The 19,583-nt window shown below is 34.4% G+C and overlaps 1 protein-coding gene and 1 long non-coding RNA gene across 2 annotated transcripts; one reads left to right on the top strand and one right to left on the bottom strand.

Annotated features, from left to right (window-relative positions):
• Positions 1-3,815: 3,815 nt before the first annotated feature.
• On the bottom strand, positions 3,816-7,838 carry LOC117155343 (putative chitinase 2). The gene is made up of 9 exons (XM_033331222.2): positions 7,622-7,838; positions 5,771-5,968; positions 5,526-5,685; positions 5,357-5,453; positions 5,067-5,273; positions 4,793-4,990; positions 4,583-4,711; positions 4,334-4,498; positions 3,816-3,944 (listed from the first exon to the last, which is right to left on the bottom strand). Exons 1-8 carry the CDS (start codon positions 7,683-7,685, stop codon positions 4,334-4,336), a joined length of 1,218 nt encoding a protein of 405 aa, XP_033187113.2. The 5' UTR covers positions 7,686-7,838; the 3' UTR covers positions 3,816-3,944.
• A 968-nt stretch (positions 7,839-8,806) lies between these two features.
• On the top strand, positions 8,807-12,876 carry LOC117155391 (uncharacterized). Its single transcript, XR_013059704.1, has 3 exons — positions 8,807-8,897; positions 10,138-10,730; positions 11,017-12,876. It is a non-coding gene; the product is annotated as an uncharacterized LOC117155391 (long non-coding RNA).
• The last annotated feature ends 6,707 nt before the right edge of the window (positions 12,877-19,583 follow it).

Here is a 19,583-nt window from a genome sequence, read left to right as displayed (position 1 = left end):
AGTAAAGCAGAAATTATTAATGTTTTATGGGAAAACATAGCACGAAACTTTTTAACTTTTAGATTTATTTCTATAGTACCAAAGTCAAAACGTAACGCAACAAACAATTTTAATATATATAATGTTGATCGATTATATTATTCTTAAAAATTGAAACAACGATTGAACGATAATTTGTTTTATCGAAAAAGGTGTTTAAAAATGTTCATGAAACAGTACGAAGCTTAAATAAATAAGTGAATAAATAAATAAAAAAGTTTATATAAATAAATAAATAAAAAATGTTCAAAAACGAGTGTTAGCTCGAAGTTTAAATAAATAAGAATGAATCGAATGTATGTTATTTCTGATGCTTGTAAACGAGTATCTCGAAATAGCAGAAGAATTTATACATGGTAATTACAACAACTAATATTTACGTCATGGCGAAGGAAATAATTTTGTCTACACTTGTGAATATTACGAAATTGCAGTCTCACATTAGAATATGTTTGAAAGACGCATACTCGTGTTGAGACAGCTTGAACAAAACTACTTTTAGCTGTAGGCAATAAATTAATTGTCATTGGACAATTGGAAAGGAAAAAGACAGGAAAAATTATGGATTATGTTCTTAGTATTGTATTCGACAACTGGATGCATATCGATCTGAACATAGAAATAAATTGCCTGGTTGTTAATGTTTACTATCATATTTATTACGATGAAACTTCCAATTTTGTTTTATTATTGAATAAGAAATAGTTGGAACAAATATAAAATGTGTTCGTTCCAAAGACAAAAATCTGGATTTATTTATTTATATAATTATTTATTTACATTATATTATTAATTATTTATTTATATAATATTTGGATATCTTAAAAAATATCATAAAATACGTACACAGCTGCTAATGACTGAAATTTGAATTTAAAATTATCCAAGATATTTGCGAACAGTATGAATTGAGATCATATTTAAAATTGGGTAAAATATTTAAGTTGCGATTTATTGAATTTGATCAGTTTGATTTCGCTTTTAAATTAAAGCCGTAATTATTATAATTTTATTTTTACAACCTCTTTAATAAACGTTCGCAAGAATCATGGTAAAAGTGTAGAAAATATTTTATCACTCGAGTTAACGCTGTTTCCAAGACGTCAAATAATCACATTATACGTCATATTATTGTTTCATTATATGTTTTGAAAATTCCACAGTTTTTATTTCTCTGTCTCGCTAATTTTCATATCAGTCTACTTGCTTGCCCATTGCTTCAGACTATGTTTATATTTTCCTTTATTTGCAGGAAAACTCGCACGCTCTAAAATTATCTGTGCTCCGTCATAGCTTAAACATGTAAATGAAAGTAATTGTTCAAATTACTAGTGTAATTAATTTTATTTTCATAGCCTGTTCGTCGAAAGTCCACGAAGATCCTGGTAAAGATACAAAAATTGTAAAAGTAGAGAATTTGTAACATATTTGATCATCTGAATGGATGGATTAGTACAAATTGAAATGTCATGTTTTCATGGCATTTTCCACTCTTTAATCAGGGACATTCCTGGAAATAATCGAGGCTCCCGATTGCAAATTACTGGCTGACAAGAAAGAGAGCGATCTAGAGTTGTCTAAGATTAGAGAGATCCTTCGTACCTGTAAGTCAAATTTACATTTTAATTTTCAAAGTATAATATTTCTTCTTCGTCTATTTCGTTTTGTTCTTTTGTTTCGTACGAATCATAATTCTAACATCTTTTCCGATCGTTTGTCTCTTTTTTAGAAGAGAAAGGAGCAAAATATTTTTTTAAAAATGAGGACGATGCGTTCTTTTCGATCGGGAATATATTAATAGAAATACATAGTGAATAGTAACAATACATCTAACAGATCACTAACAAAATAAAGGCATCGATGAAAGACGTGATGCAGCGTGTAAGGCGCATTTTTCTCAAGAAGTTCAAGAACAGAAAATGAATAAAAGTTAGCATTCTTGTCTCTCACTATACTTTATGTATTATTTATATTATATTTATTACTATATTTTATAGCGATGAAGTAAAAATTCAATGGAAAGACTTTCGTCCCCCATATTTAAAATTAACATTACTTAAAAGATAAAATCGGTCACTTTGATAGAATAATAATACATAAATGTAACTTACAGAATAATAAATCTGAAATATATGTACGAGTTAAAAGTGACTCAGCCTTCGCTGTACATAACACCGCTTCTAGTTCAGATATTTAAGGACGCTTCCCAACTTGCTAAATTAATTCTAGATGAGCGATGTGAATTTTGCTAACAAAGTACAATTACTATAATCCTCAAATATTCCTTTGGAAGGAAGGTGGAAAATCTACAATGGAATTTTTGCATGAATTATTTTGGACTATAAGCTTATTGGTGGTAGGAAGGCTTCTTAGGCTTATAAACATACAAAGATATTAACGTGTAAAACTATAAATAATTAGAAGAGATAAGAACAAAGATATCCTGAACGTGGGATGAGCATAAGAAAAAATTCTGACTAGGAATCTAAAATTTTGTATCTAATAAAACGTGCAGGACATTTGTGCGTAACAGTAATATTATTGAATTTAAAATCAATCCTGCACTGAAATCTGTCGATGATAATGTAAGTTAAGTGAAATTAATATTATTATCTCAATTAATTATCTTATTAATGATATATTATTTATTTAATGAACTTTTTGATGAATTATAAAATTTTGTATAGAAATAAGTGTCGAGAAAATGCAGTATCGGGGTATTTATAAAACATAATACGTACCTGAGTTATTTGCGCCCTGGTGGCAGAAATAGGAATTAAAATTTTAAATCACATCATTTCGCGCGCTGTCATGTTGAAAGGTGGCAGCATGAATAGCAACTGCAGAGAATTCGTGAAAAATATGAAAATTTAACGTACATCGACATGTCAGTGCTTCAAAATGGTAAGAATCTTCTAATCTGAATTGTTCTAAATTCAAAGTTATTAACATATTGCGGACGGACCACGAATTCTCGTGTTTATTCTAATGGTGGAAGTCGATCACGAAAATTCTAGTATTTTCGTCGTTGTCAATTAGACAGAATCGATTCAACTATACTTTGGGTATATTTAGTAGCAAAACGACTGGTCTGCAATATGTTAATATACAATTTGCAGTGTTTTATGGTATTTTTATGTGAATAGGTGGATATCGAAATAAATTTCAAGAAAATTCGAATGATATCCGGGTACTGATAGAATATAACACGTTCCTGAGCCTGGATACGTAACAAGCGCGCGGTATCGTATTTTGAGTAAAATATTATGCAGAAAGATTTTAAAAGTTATCATTGTCTTTTTGAAGTGTAAAAGATAGTAGTTAAGTGCAGAAGTGTTACGATAAACAATTATATTATTAGACATATTCATATTACAATTGTAAGATATCATCGCCTGTATATTATGCATAATTTCATAGTAAAATTAATATGTAATAAAATGTAGCAGAATAGCTAGGAAGGATGCATTTGAGTCTTATTTATAATTAATAGTTAGTAGCATTTAATCAAGATCTTAGTATTTCATTGGATATTTACATTCTTTGTAAATATCATGTACTTGTACATTTCATATTTATTTTCTATATTACATTGTTTAACTGTTAGCTATTCTACAATTCTCTTGACACTGTATGAAACAGTGTCTCGCATAGATCCATATGATTAGTTTAAAATTTTATTTTAAGATTAGTTTCCCGCGTCGATTTCCCTTAAATCTTCTTTTATTGTGTGTTTTGTATAACGATCTAAAAGTTGAATATTTTCCAAACGCATATTAAGAGGACGATTTGTTTATTTATTAATGTTTCAAGTACAGTTTAAATGCTTGTTCATAAGAGTAAGATAGATGGTGTCGTGGATCCTTCCATTCTCCTCCATTTGCAGTACCTTTACATGATGAAACCTGGGCAATCGTATTATTTGATATACAATTACTAATATATAATTATAAAACAAGCTTGTTGGTTGCGATCGCGATTGTAGTTTTGGTCACCGTAGACGCAAAGTCCCATTTATTGTCACGTCAAATCCGCCATTAGTCAATATTTCCATTACGGATAATGACAGCTTTAGAAGAACATTTTCGAATGAATAAAGAGAGAAAAATCAGTCCATCAATCTTATCTTTATAAAATTTTTAATACTGTCTCTTCATTACTAACTCGTCATTACCAAACCGTTTCAGATATAGTATGCAAAAGATATGAATATTATTAAAATAAGACTATGAGGAGATTATGTGATGGAAAATGAGTTATTGTCTTCTTTACTATTATCTTTATCACTAATTACCTAATTTTTTTCAGATAGAACCACGTTAATCGATCTTAGTAAAGGATATCTGCCACTTGTTGGATCTAGAGAGTCTTGCAAAGATGCGCATTTTCCACTGAAGTCATCGGTATCGATGCTCCAAACCATTACACCGGCCAAATTTAAGTTCATCGCATATTCGATCTAAAAATTTTGGAAAAACATTATAGAGGTAACGCATGTAGTACTATCATTTATTATCATCATTTGTAATGGATATTAATCAACCTTTTCTTTTAAACTCTTGGGGTTATCATATGCTATAACGAATTCCTCGTCAACGATGTAAGGTGTAGCGCTACTATTATCCCAGCCACGTACCCAAGAACTTCCATAATCCACTAATTCTTCACAAATCTGGAATTATACATGTTCCAATTATTTTATAAAAAAGAAATAGATAATGTATCCAATTAGTTTAACAAAAGTAAAACTTACTTCATTGTATCCCATAAAACCATCTTGGAGAGTGTAAGGCCCCTGAAACCCGTTTCCGACGATCGTTCGATTCATTGGACTTTCTTCAGGAGAATTTAATGTGTTCATCAGTACAAAAGTTCTGCCATACGAAGGCAAGCCTAATACTAGTTTATTTGCTGCTGCACCTCTACTTAAGTAATAATTGAGTGTATCCACCTAAACAAAAATTTCATTCTATAGGTATCTCATCAACGGTACTCGATACTCATTGTAGTCTATCCAAATGCATTACCACATCCAGATTATCTCCAGCTCTTAATGGTGAATTCGGCAGCACTTTTCTATCCCATGATCCATGATAATCGTAGGCCATTACATGCATATAGTCGAGATATTTGGAAAGTTCGGGAATATCGTATCCAGCATCGATGATGTTTGGACCTACACCTAAAGCTGCTGTTAATAGATAGTTCGACTCTTGAAATGCTTCTTTCAATTCCTATTAGAACAAAGAATACGATTAATTTCTGGCTCAGACAAAACTATAGTTTCGATAAAATTACTTTGCGCTACGTTATTTACCTTCAGAAGCCTGACAAAATTTAATTTGTCTAGTACACTACCACCGCGTGATCCAGGATACTCCCAACTTATGTCCAAGCCAGTAAAATTGTATGCCCTGTAAATTAAAGATTATCGTACAAATCTGCAATGTATAAATATTAAACTGTCTTAATGTTTGATTCCTTACTTAAGGAAGTCTACTACACTCTTAACGAACGCAGATCTTCGTACAGGCAATGAAACAAGATCAGAGTATTTTGTACTACCCTCGTTATATCCTCCAATTGATAGTAGAATGTTTAAATGTGGATACTGTTCACGAAGTGCGGTCATTTTTTTGTAATGCTCTGGAATATTACATAGAACGAAAATGTCATTCATATATGTAGGTAAACCTTTAATCGTGTCGAGTAATTTGCAATATGTATTTACCTTTGGTAACATCTAAGTAAGGATCGAGGCTCTTAATGGCCCATGTCGTGCTGTCCAGCCCGGCGAATGTATATATAAGGTGTGTGCAAAGTTGTGGTTCAATATCAGGAATATCAAACTTTCCATTACTACGTCTGTAAATGGCCCAGGAGGCGACATAACAAGTTACTACCTTATTATGCTTAGGTCCTGATTGAGCTTGATAGAAAAAGAAACATAGCTTTAATATAAAGTTTATTTCAACTTTTTTACGCAAAACATTTATTCCTATGTATATATGTATAATAGATTATCTTTCGAACGATGTTCGGAACTTGTTATTTACTTTTCATTGATAGAATACGATTATTATTTATCTAATGTAAATATATATGAAAAACATTAAATCATCGAAGTAACTTTCTAATAAGTCATTAATTATATGGTACTATCTTTGGTTATTTATATGTCTTTGAGCAATGAAGTGAAACAAAGGTTTCATCGAAATGTCAGGTTTCCATTGTATAAGCTATCAAACAAAGTGTCAAACTTATTCTCAATTTCCCTTCTTGTTGCATAGTGTATCATCATATAATAGGAACGTAATCTACAGCCGGATCATATATAAAATCTTGAATCTCTATATTAGTATAATCTCTGTTAAAGATTTTATATAAGATCCATTTATAGAGATTATATATAGACATTCTTTATATATAAAGATTTTATACATATCCATATAAATCTATATATGTATATAATCTAATAAAATCTAATCTAATCGAATGAAAATAGATATATAATTTTTATATCTATACATACATCTCTGTAGATAGATAATTTGATAAAAATAGTAGCTTCGCTGACAAACTGCTATCTTATTTTATTTTATCAAGCAAATGCAGAATAATAGTTTTAAGATATAAATTATGGTGTTGGCTTTTTTTTATTGAGCAAATGTTATATGAAATACCGCGATACCTTAGCTATCTATCTTTGATATCGTAGAATGAATGGTAGTCGACATTTAATGCCCCGAAAGGCGAATTGCAATTTTCTGACTTGAAATAATAATGCATAACTTCGAAATGAATGTATGAAATATAAAAACTGAAGCGCTATTTTGTAGAGGAAAATCGTTACTTATATATGTTGGATTTTACATCCCGTCAATTTTATCTATGGTTTCTTACAATTTTGCCATCATCCTGCACAACTTTTTCCAGTATATATACGGTGTATATAGCGGGTGGCCGGTTCTAGTTTTCAAGTTATACATAAAAGTATGTTTGACATGATACAATGAACCTGTCGATGTATTACCTCCTCATAAATTTTAATAGAATTCTTTTAAATATTTTTATAGTGGTGTACGAACAATGAAAAAATTAATGAAATAATAATAAAAATTTGGGTAACACCGATAATAGTGTAACTACATCACATACACCATAATTTGGACACACACACGCATACGCAGGCAATGGTCACAATATCTCATTTATAATTTTGTATAAAATATAGAAACAAAGTACATATATGATATCAAGCATACTTTTGTGTATAATCCGCAAACTAAAACCGACCACACTATATATGTATAGGAAAAAGATGTTAAGAATGTTGACCTTGACAACATATTTCTAGTTCTAGGTCTAGGAGTAACTATCCGGCAACTTCACCGATTATACTTTTGTAATATCATAGGACCTATAGAGTGATGCCTTATTAGAATTTTAAATATCTGAAGGAATATAAATTTGTCATTTTCCCACTATCCTTCTTTGGATATAAATATGTACTCTTTGAAATTTATGTTATGCGTTGTCGTATTAATACTAAAGAAATTATTTTAATTTAATAGGTACTCACCTAGGATACCATTGCTACTGAGGAGCAATATTGCAAGTAGAGACAGGAACACGCACACCTTCATTATTGAGAACAAATAAATTCGGTTTATACCGAATTATTGTTCTAGTAGATAGCTTTCACTTGACCACAGTGTCCTCGGAGAAAAAAAGCAGTCTTGCGACTTGCAAAATGGTGCAGGTAGGATGTTTGTGTAGTAAACGCCTAATACGTACCTGTGCGTATTCCATATATATATATATACTAAATTTCCGGATAGATATTAGGATAGATATCAGGATATATATCGGGATAAATATTAAAAAAATAGGAAACAAGCAGATTTAATTGAAAAACAATTTCCGCCAAAGATAGTCATTCCCAGAAGTAAAAGAAACATTGGAAGGCATTTTATACTTTTACAATAATTCAGATATCTAACTTACTTAGATTACAGTACGATAATACTTAGCGATTCGTTTAATTGGTTTCAAACAAAAATGTAATTTCATATTACTAAAACATAAAATGTGCATTTGTTTATCTTTTATATTTTCATTTTTGTAAGTAATGATTTTAACAAAAAGTGTTTCATATGAAAGTTAGATGTTTGGAGCGGGATATAATTTGATTATTTTATTTTTTTGTAGGAGGATGCGTAGAGGATATGAAGCCCAATTTTGTTTTTCTTTCTTTTCGAATATTCTTTATATATCTGGTGACATACCAACTTTTTATCTTGCATATTTAAAGAATTATAGCGGAAAATACCTTACACAAAGACAGCTTCTGCTTTGAATTATTTTATTAGATGTGTAAAGAGTTGTCCAATCGTTTCCAAAAATGTATCTATTCTTATGATAACTTTTTGAACATAGCTGCGTTAAGGAAATAACTCCTTGAACATGTAATAAAATCATTTTCAAAGCAGAATATATTTCTTTTGATAAATCTATGGTGTATATGATCATACATAAATTTAGTATATTTTACAACTCTATTCTACTTTCTAGCATAAGATTATATCAAGGTATTCTTTTAGTTCAATTATTAATTTATTTACTTATATTATTTTATTTAATAATTTTTCGAGGTCGGTATTTCAGAATGTGACACCATTGACTAAGAATAGGATTGCTGTGTACTCGTCTATATTCCTGTACCGAGCCAGTGATTTCTGTTACTTCGAGTTTCTAATTGGAACCGATAGATGGCAGCACACATCTAGAAAGGGATCGTACTACTGTGCGACAAGGACAGATATAGTGGTCGCAGACAAAGGGCGCGACGAATAGAAGTATAGAGTTTAGTTATGATAGCATTTCGAGACACATGAATCGAAGAAATTTTCATTCGTAAAAGATATTAGTTAAGGGGATCTATTTGTGAATTATTTGTAATTGTATCTGTTGAAATGGACTGACTTTCTTCCTTTCTATTTTATATCATTATATGCAATCATCCAGCTTCCAGTCTTCTTAACCTAGAACACATTAATTTTACTTTGATAAAAAAAAGGACGGTTTCTGTGCACTCAGATTTTCTGTAAATACATAGATATCCATAGACTACAAGTTGTACAGTAAACGTTGTACAAATCCGTAATCTATAGAATCGCGATTGATTCGCAAACCAATAATAATTATTACTTGTATCGCGTCCATTGAGTAGAAATCTCCTTCGAAATATGGTCAATTCCATTCCAAGGAAATACATATTCCTTCTTTTCTGGTCTTTCTTATTTGTTCGGTTAACAACGATTCAGTCTCGTAGATCCGAATCAGAAGGAACCTCTTTACGACCACACGAGGTCGAAATTCAAGAATTGTTCGCTGTTCATTGAAAGTGGCATGGCTTAACGAGCGAAAGAAAGAAGAAAAATACGTGTTGCGTGGTAATGACAAATGCTGATTCATCGTAAAGGGCAAATCTCTGGCACTCGTTTTGTTTTATGTTACGTCACGCAGATCCGCCGATTTTACGTAATTTTTTCACGAGCATTCGGACGTGCAGAATAAAAGCTTGCTTCCGGTACCATCGCGCTTAAGACAGACAGCGAAATCATTCTCGCTGTCCATCTGTCCATCAGAATGGAAGAGCTATAAATAACCGAAATAAAGAGACTTAATCGTGCAATACTTTGGTATGGTTGATTCATCTAGAATTGCGAATTTGCTGCAACTATGTGGAATTTGTTTACTGGGAGATGGTACTGTTGGAAATACGCGAAATAATCGCAAGATTTTATAGATATTTATGTATTTATAGGAAATTTAAGAACGTTCATAAAGATATGAATTTGTATAAAATCCACAGTCTAAAAATGTTCATACAATAAAAATCTCACACTTTGTCTCGGTACTACTTCTCCACAAGTGTATTAGTCCTCTAAAAATCTGCAATCTAATGATTAATAATCATTAATAATGATTAATAATAATAATAATGAATTATAAATTGCGAACGTATTCTTCATTTCCATTTTGTTTCATGAAATAATTTCGCTAATAGTTCAATGACATAGTGCGTTCTTGCAGGGATTCCCCGCCTGCAAGGTCGTCGAAGTTCAGAGAATTGCATTTGCTTCCCGCATCTTGGAATCTGCGCATGGTAATATTCTTAACGGAACACGTGGCTGTTAAAAAAGCAACTCGTGAAGCGTGTCGGAGTCAAGGAACAGCCAAAAACGGCTTGCAAAAGAAGAGGAAAAAACCGAAGCTTTTATCAGCTCCAGATCGGTGTCCATGAACCCTCGAGTGCTGTTTCTTGTGAAAAAGAAACCTGTTGTTCGTGCCTGGATTCTTGGCCCTTTATTCTTCTTCCTTCTTTACTATTTTCTTTTTTTTTTTTTTTAATCTTTTAAGATTGCTCTTGTATGTCACGTACGCCGTTTTCCTTTTGCAGTCTTTATTTACTTTTGAAACTTCCTCGTGTTGCGGTACTCCACTGCGCTCTGTCATCGAAATCAGAAAGTAAGTGCCAGGCTATGGGGATTTCCAAACTCGAATGGGAAATTATGATGCAGTGCGCGTTATTAAATACGAACGTGAACGTCTCAGAAGCCACGTCGATCGGCAATTGAAAATGAAGAAAAACGCTGTTATGAACGCTGTTCTTCTAAGTTCGCCCTGTAATTCTACTGTTATTTCCTTGTAACAAGTATATCATCTATCTTTTGAAAATTGAAAACACAAATTGTATTATTTGCGTAAAGGAATTGAGACATTTTCAAAAAGAGTTTCGACCAGTTTGCTTTCTGAATAGTTGATACACGTAACAGCATGGAAATTAAGAAAAAGGATGGGCGACGATCGCGTGTGCCATTTGCATATATTTCCAGAGTAACGATATTACACCGTCTCGTGTTGCAGTTTCGAAAAAAGAATCTTAAAAAGTGATATTTTCTTTTCTTTCAGGGAGACCATGCATCAATTCGAAAGAAGGAAAAATACAAAGTATTCTTTGGAAATTTTTCACTGTGGAAACAATTAAAGAGATTGACTATATGCAGTAAACAATTGAGAAAGAAGAAGATTAGATTGTACCCAGACGAAATTATCAACGACAAAATTTACAATGCAAGGTATTTAAGGTATTTACTTTAGCTATTGCAACTTTAATGTCGAAGCGAGAGCAACGCGAAAGGAATTGCGCAATTGTAAGTGGAGAAGAAATCGTGGCCGGGAAGTCGAGGACGCTATGGAGATCCAATGGAACAGCATTTAGCGGGGACATTACAGCGTGTTTCGTTATTTTTCAAGGAGCCAAAGTCATCGATCCTCCGCTTCTTTATTTATCTCTCTCTTTCGCTGTTCATGTTTCTCTCATGGAAACGATGCTTGAACCACGTTTTACGTTGGTTAACGACCCTTTCGCGCCAGCGAATAAATTCCAGCTGCCCACGTAGGCTACTATATTTATTGAGTATCTCGAATGAACGGTGAAGCGAGAGGTAAAGCTGCCGAAGATCAAGTTCAAGAGCGACAGATCGATCGTTGGTCTTTTAGAGAATGATAGGAGTTCCTGGAGGCAGGTTTTCTGGGTCAAGGCCTTTGTCAAAAATTTGAATACGCCTAATTTCAGTGTCCTTTATCTTCGATCTATATGCTCCCAACGTGGCTACCTACTGTAGCTCGTAAACGATTTATCGAGTCTTTACCACATCGTTCCTTTCCTCGTCGGACGTGCAATTAGCCGGCGTTTTATTGGATTGTTTTGACGCGATCAAGATGACATAAACAATGTCGAGTGAGCTACCGTCTTGAGCAAACGTCTTGTTGAATTAAGAAATTTCAGAAAAATACGGAGAAGTTTTTCGGTTGGATCAGAGAGGCCGAATCGTATGGAATTTGTCAGCGTTATGAAGTGTCCTCGAATTTATGAAGAATATCGGATGACACGGGACTTAGTAATGAAATCCGGCACTGTGAGGAAATAACTGGATATAAGACTCGAGCAGAGGAGGACGAAATCAACGGTTAACTGTATCTCCATCGTAAAATTGGCGCCGCGATCCGAACGATTCGAGCTTAAGATTTGGTGAATTTCCTTATTGGTTTGTGGAGGCCTTGTGACTAACAGTAGGGTTGTTTAACATCGTGAAAAGGTGGCCAAACGGGACCTTCGATGAAGTTAAATGTACGGTTTACTTAGATATAGTATAAAGAGGTGATGACGTATTCATCTTCAGGATGTACGCAAGATATTGATTTTACTATTGATTCTACTTTGACTCTAGTTATCACAGGACTCATGTTTTCTCGATGGTATTTCACTATGCCTGCAAAAAATTTTTGTACCAAATCTATCTTCACATTGTAAAAAGTTACGTACATTTCGAATTCGCTCTTTTTTCTTATGTAAATAAAAAATAATTCTGCCTTCGGTTCTGCCCTGAAGAAATGAACTGGAACGTTCACGAAACGTCAGAACAACGCACAACATATTTAATTCCCTTGTCTTATAAATTCGAGATATGTACATTTTTAAATAACAAAGAAATAGATTTCGTACAAAGATTATTTGTTAACATAATAAAGATCGAAACCTAAAGAACCACAAGTATGTGATCCAAACATCGTGATAGTTTGAAATCTAAAAACGGAAATTAATGACTCTTTCAACAGTCCTGTGTTTCAAGTGCCATAGTTATTTTTACAGATACGGAAATTAAATTTCGTTCTGAAGATTTGAAAATGTCACACTCTGATATCGCATAATTGTGAAAACAGAAGCTTCTGTATGTAAATCACGTCGCTTTGAAACAAGTATACCGACGATCCACAAGTATATTTTCAATTTTAACAAGTACGTTGCATTACATTATTTGATAAAATCCGATCATCCAACCAAACACCGTATTAATAATGTTGCAGATAATCAACTGAGTCACGATACGATTAGGTAGCCTCAAGCAATCGAATTAAAAAGGAAGGTGCTATCAGCGAGTTATCGAGTGTCTACGGTTAGATTCCACACCTAGCAAGGTGTAAGGTGTCTTTGCATCCTATCGAAAAAATTCAGTCGACCGTTGCAACGCTCGAGGAGCGATATTTCCGAGACAAGAATCCCGTAGTAACGTTACGCGGGCGAGGAAATCGGTACAAGGGAACGTGTAGTCGGATAATTTACACACTTCTGTACATTTCTTTATTGCCTTGCAGTATTACCCCTCTATACCGTTAACAGCACGTTTTTCCACGACAAATCGTGCAACCGTTCGTCATTGCTATTCTTTACGACACCTCTCACAAATAAGAACGTTAACACCGTTTATTTGATCGTAATTCTGTCACTGATTTATTCTACCGCGTTCTTTCAGCTATTTTCCGTAATCTGTATTATACATGTAACATCAGTTGTATCTTTTCAACGTTGAAAGTTATCTCTAGCTTGAACAAAATGCGTAAAAATTGTTATCGGTATGCTATCGGTATGTTAACACATTGTCTACTGTTGTTTACGGGATGCTGTGAAGCAAATTTTACCGCATTTCCCGCATATTTTGGAGAAATATGTCGGTGGTTACAAAATGTGAAACGTTGAGTCACACATCTCCCGTTGATAATATATCAAATATCTTCTTAAATCATTACAGATCCTTTTTGATTGATAAAATTAGAACGAGATTAAATATGAAAATTCGAGGATCGCAGCAGAGCTAATTTTTGCTAGATTCACGATAATAAGTCGTATTTTACGAGTATATTACGCGTTGCTTCACGGGTCGATTAGCGTGAATTCGTCGGAATCACTATAATTTCGTGTAATTTAACGTAGCAAGTGCAACATCCGTGGCTACGAACCTCGAGTTAAATTCCGGTGAAGTTTTAAGGGAACGATGTGTACGTTGTTGATAACAATATCAGTTTCTACACGACACAAGTCGAATTTACACACCTGTATCTTTTTATGCTTGACAAGCAGTCAGGATACGTCAGCTCTTTACCGTTAGTATTTTTCGGCGAGGCAAACCTTGGAAAAGATTTATCGGGCGAAGCTGAGAAAACGATCTTGTATACAAGAAACGATTACTAGGACATCGCATAGACCGCCTTGTCGAGAAGAATAATGAAACACGGAGGAATATGCGTGTAAATATTCGACGATTATACTTACATGTGTCCAAGATAACAATTTTGTGTATGAACAAGATTAAAGTAGCGGACAGCAATGATATACGAGCGGACCATTGATCGTTCTATCATTCGTAGTAACTAGAAGTTTCGATTATTAGAAATTAAATGGATAGATTTCGATCTACGTGTTCGACGTGTTAATTACAAGAAAAAGACGACTGGACGTTACCGAATGGAGATAAAGAATTGGAAGTTTCATGTAATAGAAATTAAACGGGTTACTACGTTAGATCTCGATCTACATATTCGATGTCTTAATTATTGCGTAGGAAAAATGACTGGATGTTGTTGAAAGCAGATAAGAATTAAAATTAGATTGATTAGGTAGAATGTTAGACATTAGATTACACATTCGGCGTGTTAATTATTATAAGGAAGAAACGACAGGGTAATAATTGGAGTTAAGGAAGAAGTACTTCTCGTGTGAATTCCATATTAGTCAAGTATCCAATTAAGCAGCAAAGATTAATCCCGATACCGTGACATTTTCTTCCCTGTAACTTTGATGCGAGTAATCAGGGGCTTCGATATTCCGCATGCTGATATTCAGTCAACGGGGTTCCTTCGGACGTCACTGTTCGGATGTTTAAGTATGCAGATTCGTGCTCGAACTCCTTAAATCGTTGCACCGCGTTTCGTCTGTCACCAAACTCCATAATCGTAAATTACTCGGCTACAAAATTACACGTCTAAATGTTAATTTACAGTTAAAGACATCACATTACTGTCTCTTTTATTCCATTTTTATCGTAAATCAAATTTTAGGATAATTCATTCATCTTTAAGTTTCTTAACTTCTTAATTTTATTGATTTCTTATTGTAAGATCTTGAAGTAGATGTTCAATTATTATGAAGTCAGGGGTAATTATTAAACACCGTATATGTACGTAATTAGGAATATAAAATTAAAACTGATTATGACCGGCTCCAGAGGAAAATTAATGACCTTGTTTTCGGATACACCTCCATGTTCGACACAGCGAACATTATTAATCGCTGCCTATAAGTTTGGGAGAATACCGTTAGTTTATTCAGGAAATCAAAATACGGAAAGTTATGATAAAAAGCTACTTCAACCCACTGCAACTCGCTTCCTGTCGCCTCTGCAGGCGTTTTCCTTCATAATTAATGCATGGCACAGAATTCTAACAACAATACATGAAAATCCAAAATATAAGTTAATATAAATACAAGTTGAAATATCGAGAAATTTCACAGGCAAGAAAATGTTTTAGACGAAGCATTTTCATAGAATTCCAGAAATATTAAGTTTTTTTTTTTTTTAGTCACTTTATGCGACTCGAAAAATATCGAAGGAAAAATCCAAAGAAAATATAACGGCATAAAATTCATTTATCGACAACGATACGGTGTTTGATACAGAATCTTTCGATAGAATGTTGCATAAAAGAAAAGAAAAGGGTGAACAAGTATCTACAGGCAAGCGTTTATTATTCGTAGCGAAACGAACGATCCTTTTGGACGATGACTCGACACGACCCAAAACCTGGTCTCGTGCCCGTTATATTAATCAGATGTATCAGCAACAGCCGATATTTATGTTATTGGTGTTTTTGAACAGGAACATTTCTCGACTGCGGTATACTACCGATGCTTCTTCGATGATTCTTTAACGACGCGCAGGAGCATAAGAGATAGGAAACGCAAAATTTTCCGTAGAATTTGAAATGTATGCAAAATGATCATATGACTTACGTCATATAGATTAATCTCAGCCTCATCCGTGAAATACCAAAGAGCTATGATCAATAATTTCGGTCACGGAATTTAGCTACTTTCTGGGTCAAGGATAACCTTCCACGCGAAACAATGTACGTATGTACAGTTTCACACCTAGGCTCGATGTAGTAACTTGTTTCTTACGAAAAAGAATTTTGTTTCCATTTAAAAGAACAATTTCTGTCTCCATTGATATCGCATCTAGACAATGCGTGGTAAGACTTTAAAATAATCTTGCTGCAATTTTTAATAAAAATTTAATTAGCATTCTGTATTTTATGCGACAGAACTCTCACGAATAGTGCTCATCGCGCGAGATATAGAATTTAAATTAAAATTAAGTAACCTAAACCGGTAGAGGATTAACGATATTTATAATCCTAGTTCGTTATTCCCTACACGATGTTATTCGTAATAAATTAGAACAGTCAAGGATGCACGTAATCGATTTCCAATACGATCTGAGATGACGTACTTGCAAGGTGCAAGTACTTACATCCGTTGGAATTTTATCGATGTTAATGATACACGCGTCAGGCAATGATTCGATCGACCTCCGTTCTCGGTGAAATTCAATAAAAATTATTAACAGATAATGAAACAATATTGGCATAAAAACAGGTGAAAATGTTAATACTACGAAACCACATATCCAACTGTGATATTTCAATACAGACGACATCTAAGAATATCCGACCACGCTTCTTCTGCCACGTTTGGTCTCCTTTGAAGCAGGAACGAGCTAGTGGAAATCGAAAGAATTCAAGGATATCTGAAATCACGAAGATTCTTGCAACGCTATTCAGACGGCTCGTTGACCCGATTAAAGATGTGGGATTAAATAGCCTGGGTAATAACGAAAAGGGAACCGCCGAGGAACAAGTACAATAGAATAACGAAGATAAAAGGAATAACGAGGCCACTGATAACAGTTCTTCGTGTCAGCTCATGGAAATTTACAATTTATTTAAAAGAAAACAATTTATCATCGCGAAATTGTCGTGCGTGAATATTAAACCCCGGACAGGACACGTTCCGATAAATATGTCATCCGTTTCTGCTATTAATTTGTCATTGTTTATCAGTGGTTCGAGAATTTTCTACAATTCTATATTTTAGCCTTTCAAACGGCTCGTTTCGAAGAAAAATATCCGATTAAATCTTTGATTCTAGCCTTAGGCTCGATCAAGTAACCGATCATCTAGATTACAAAGTTACACGCTACAAAATTACGTTTCGTGTTATTCGGTCGAACTCTGTATGTAACAGCCTACTGCGCTTAATAAAGTTGCCTTCGCGTCGCTAAAGAATGTTATCAAGTTTATTTATAGTTCCGAGCGAGGAATCGATTGGTAGAAATTTGAAAAGAGAAAAAAACAAACCTTCGATCGACGATGCGCGCGTATTCCAGCATAGAATATCGTCATAGCGATGACGAAAAGGAGGACGACGATCGGGTCTCGAGTTACCCGTTGATCAGGGAAGAACCGCGATCGCGCCTCTGATTCTGCCGCGTAAAAATGTTGAGAATGTTGAATGAATCTTTCAAGAAGGATGCCTCGGTGTGCGCGGAATAAATGAATAAAAGAACTGCGCGACCCGAAGAATCGACTGGTGACACTTTTACCTATAGTACTCTCAAACGCGTGTCCTTGTGTACGTTCATTTTTCTGCCGGTTTGTTCAGGGCCCGTTAGCAGACGCGGAGGATCTTCGTTTAGATTTTCCTCGCCGATAGCTCGCCGTTTGTCATAGGAGGATATAAATTATTAGTACGATCATCCGCGTAATTAATAGAATAATCGATAGATGATGGCAATGGACGCGGCGTGTTACTCATGAAGATGTAATTATCGATAGTTAATATGTAATTGTATGATCCGTGCAATTCTGTGTGAACTGCTTAGGCTACGAGATAAAAGTCGAAACACGTCTCTGCGGCAATTCTGTTTGCTGTATCGTAAAATATAATTTATTATAAAGTTTTGTTGGTTTCAGCGACTTTTCGGTTTACGAACGTTTACGGAGGAACCGTTAGCTTAGAAGGTAGACTCTTTCTCGGATGGACATCCGTCCGGTGTACAATGAAGCAAAAAGTTGGGAAAACAATTTACATAAGCCCTTGCCTTCTTCGGTGCGTGAAATGCGAATGATTGCATTCATGCGAAGCGGTCATTCGAGGTTCAAGTTCCTCTTAAACGCTCCTCGACCTAAATTCTTTTCTATCTGGACATCGACTTTTAACAATCTCAAAATTAACGTGGAAGTTTTCTACGGTTTCAACGAGTTTTCGTTCCTCTGCAACTTCTTTTTCGTGCCAACACAAAGGCTCGTCTAATTAAAAGTTACGACAATCATGTATTTCCAAGGAAATCTGTTTAGAATTTAGATCAGATGAGCGATGTGTGTACCCACGGGACTTTCAGGAAACCCATTAACGCGAAAGAATTGATTTCTTCCCACAAATCTCCTAACGATTAATTCTAACGACTGCCTTTTCATCGTGAAGAATAAGATCGCGAATAAGATCTTTGAGCCTACAATTTCCGCCATCGATCATTTATTATAGCGCTTGTTAATGTATTAGCTTTGCTCTTTCCATATGTCCTAAGATAAGTTCTTACGCCTCTACTATCAACCCTGTAATTCACAGTCTTTATGCGCATATATGTTTGCAAATATCTTTCATTCGTTATCTTACAGCTCTATTAGAGTTCTACGTTAATTCATCATGTTATCAATGAACTGTTACTTTACTTCCCTGGCATCATCAATAATTATTGTTTGGAAACGTTGGTCGATAGCTATCGATGGCCTCGACTTCAACGGCTGGCTGACCGTCCGTTTCCTCTTCCTCTAACCTGGTAATTATTCGCGTTTCTAACTCGTAGAATAGATTCGTGGTTGGGTAAAAGGTTTTTGTTCCCAACACTCGCCGCTTCCTTTTCAGACATTCAACCAGGATCCCGTGACCAATCCTCTTTTTTTCCTCTTGTCTCTTTTTCAACTCTACTCTTGCTTCTTTCCCAGATCTCGCGAACGTGTGTCCCATTACGCGGAGATAATCCATCGGAACGTTGACCCATAGCACTCAATGTATTCTTGCCACCCTGTAGACGAGTGCAGCGGACCCAAAAAGTATACCTGATCGGCAAATCGTGTCGCCTGGACGTTATAACGCCCGAATGCTCGCACCCTGCCATTTGCATATCATGTCCAGTCATTAAGGTAGCAAATTAGGGAGCCGAAAAAATTATTACCGATTTCTGTCTGATTCACGAGCGCATTCATCTACGTGTTGCTCGTTTTCGAGCCCTTAAAAGTTTCTCCTGATACTTTAAGTGTGTGTAAATCTCTTCGTCACGCTTAAAGTTCGAGTTGAGATATTACAATTTCCTGGTTGTTTCGCGCACCTCGAATCGTTGATAGAAATAGCTTATTAACATGTTCGTTACTTATAGGATCTTATAAACATCACAACATGCTATCACGATTTTCTCTCGTTGATTGATATTTTTTAACTATATTTTGATAAATAAATCTCAAATTAAACGTAGTTTTTCTATCACAGAGTTCTGAATATGTAGGTTTTCAAATTTCAACAT

This window comes from Bombus vancouverensis, chromosome 12 (assembly GCF_051014615.1).
Source record: "Bombus vancouverensis nearcticus chromosome 12, iyBomVanc1_principal, whole genome shotgun sequence".
NCBI lineage: Eukaryota > Metazoa > Arthropoda > Insecta > Hymenoptera > Apidae > Bombus > Bombus vancouverensis.
This window is presented reverse-complemented; position numbering and strand designations above follow the sequence as displayed.

Coding starts and splice junctions, on each gene's coding strand:
- LOC117155343 (XM_033331222.2), bottom strand. CDS start 7,685: ATGAAGGTGTGCGTGTTCCTGTCTCTACTTGCAATATTGCTCCTCAGT. Junction 5,969..7,621: donor CAGTAGCAATGGTATCCTAG/GTGAGTACCTAT, acceptor TTTTCTATCAAG/CTCAATCAGGACCTAAGCAT. Junction 4,499..4,582: donor CCAAGAGTTTAAAAGAAAAG/GTTGATTAATAT, acceptor CAAAATTTTTAG/ATCGAATATGCGATGAACTT.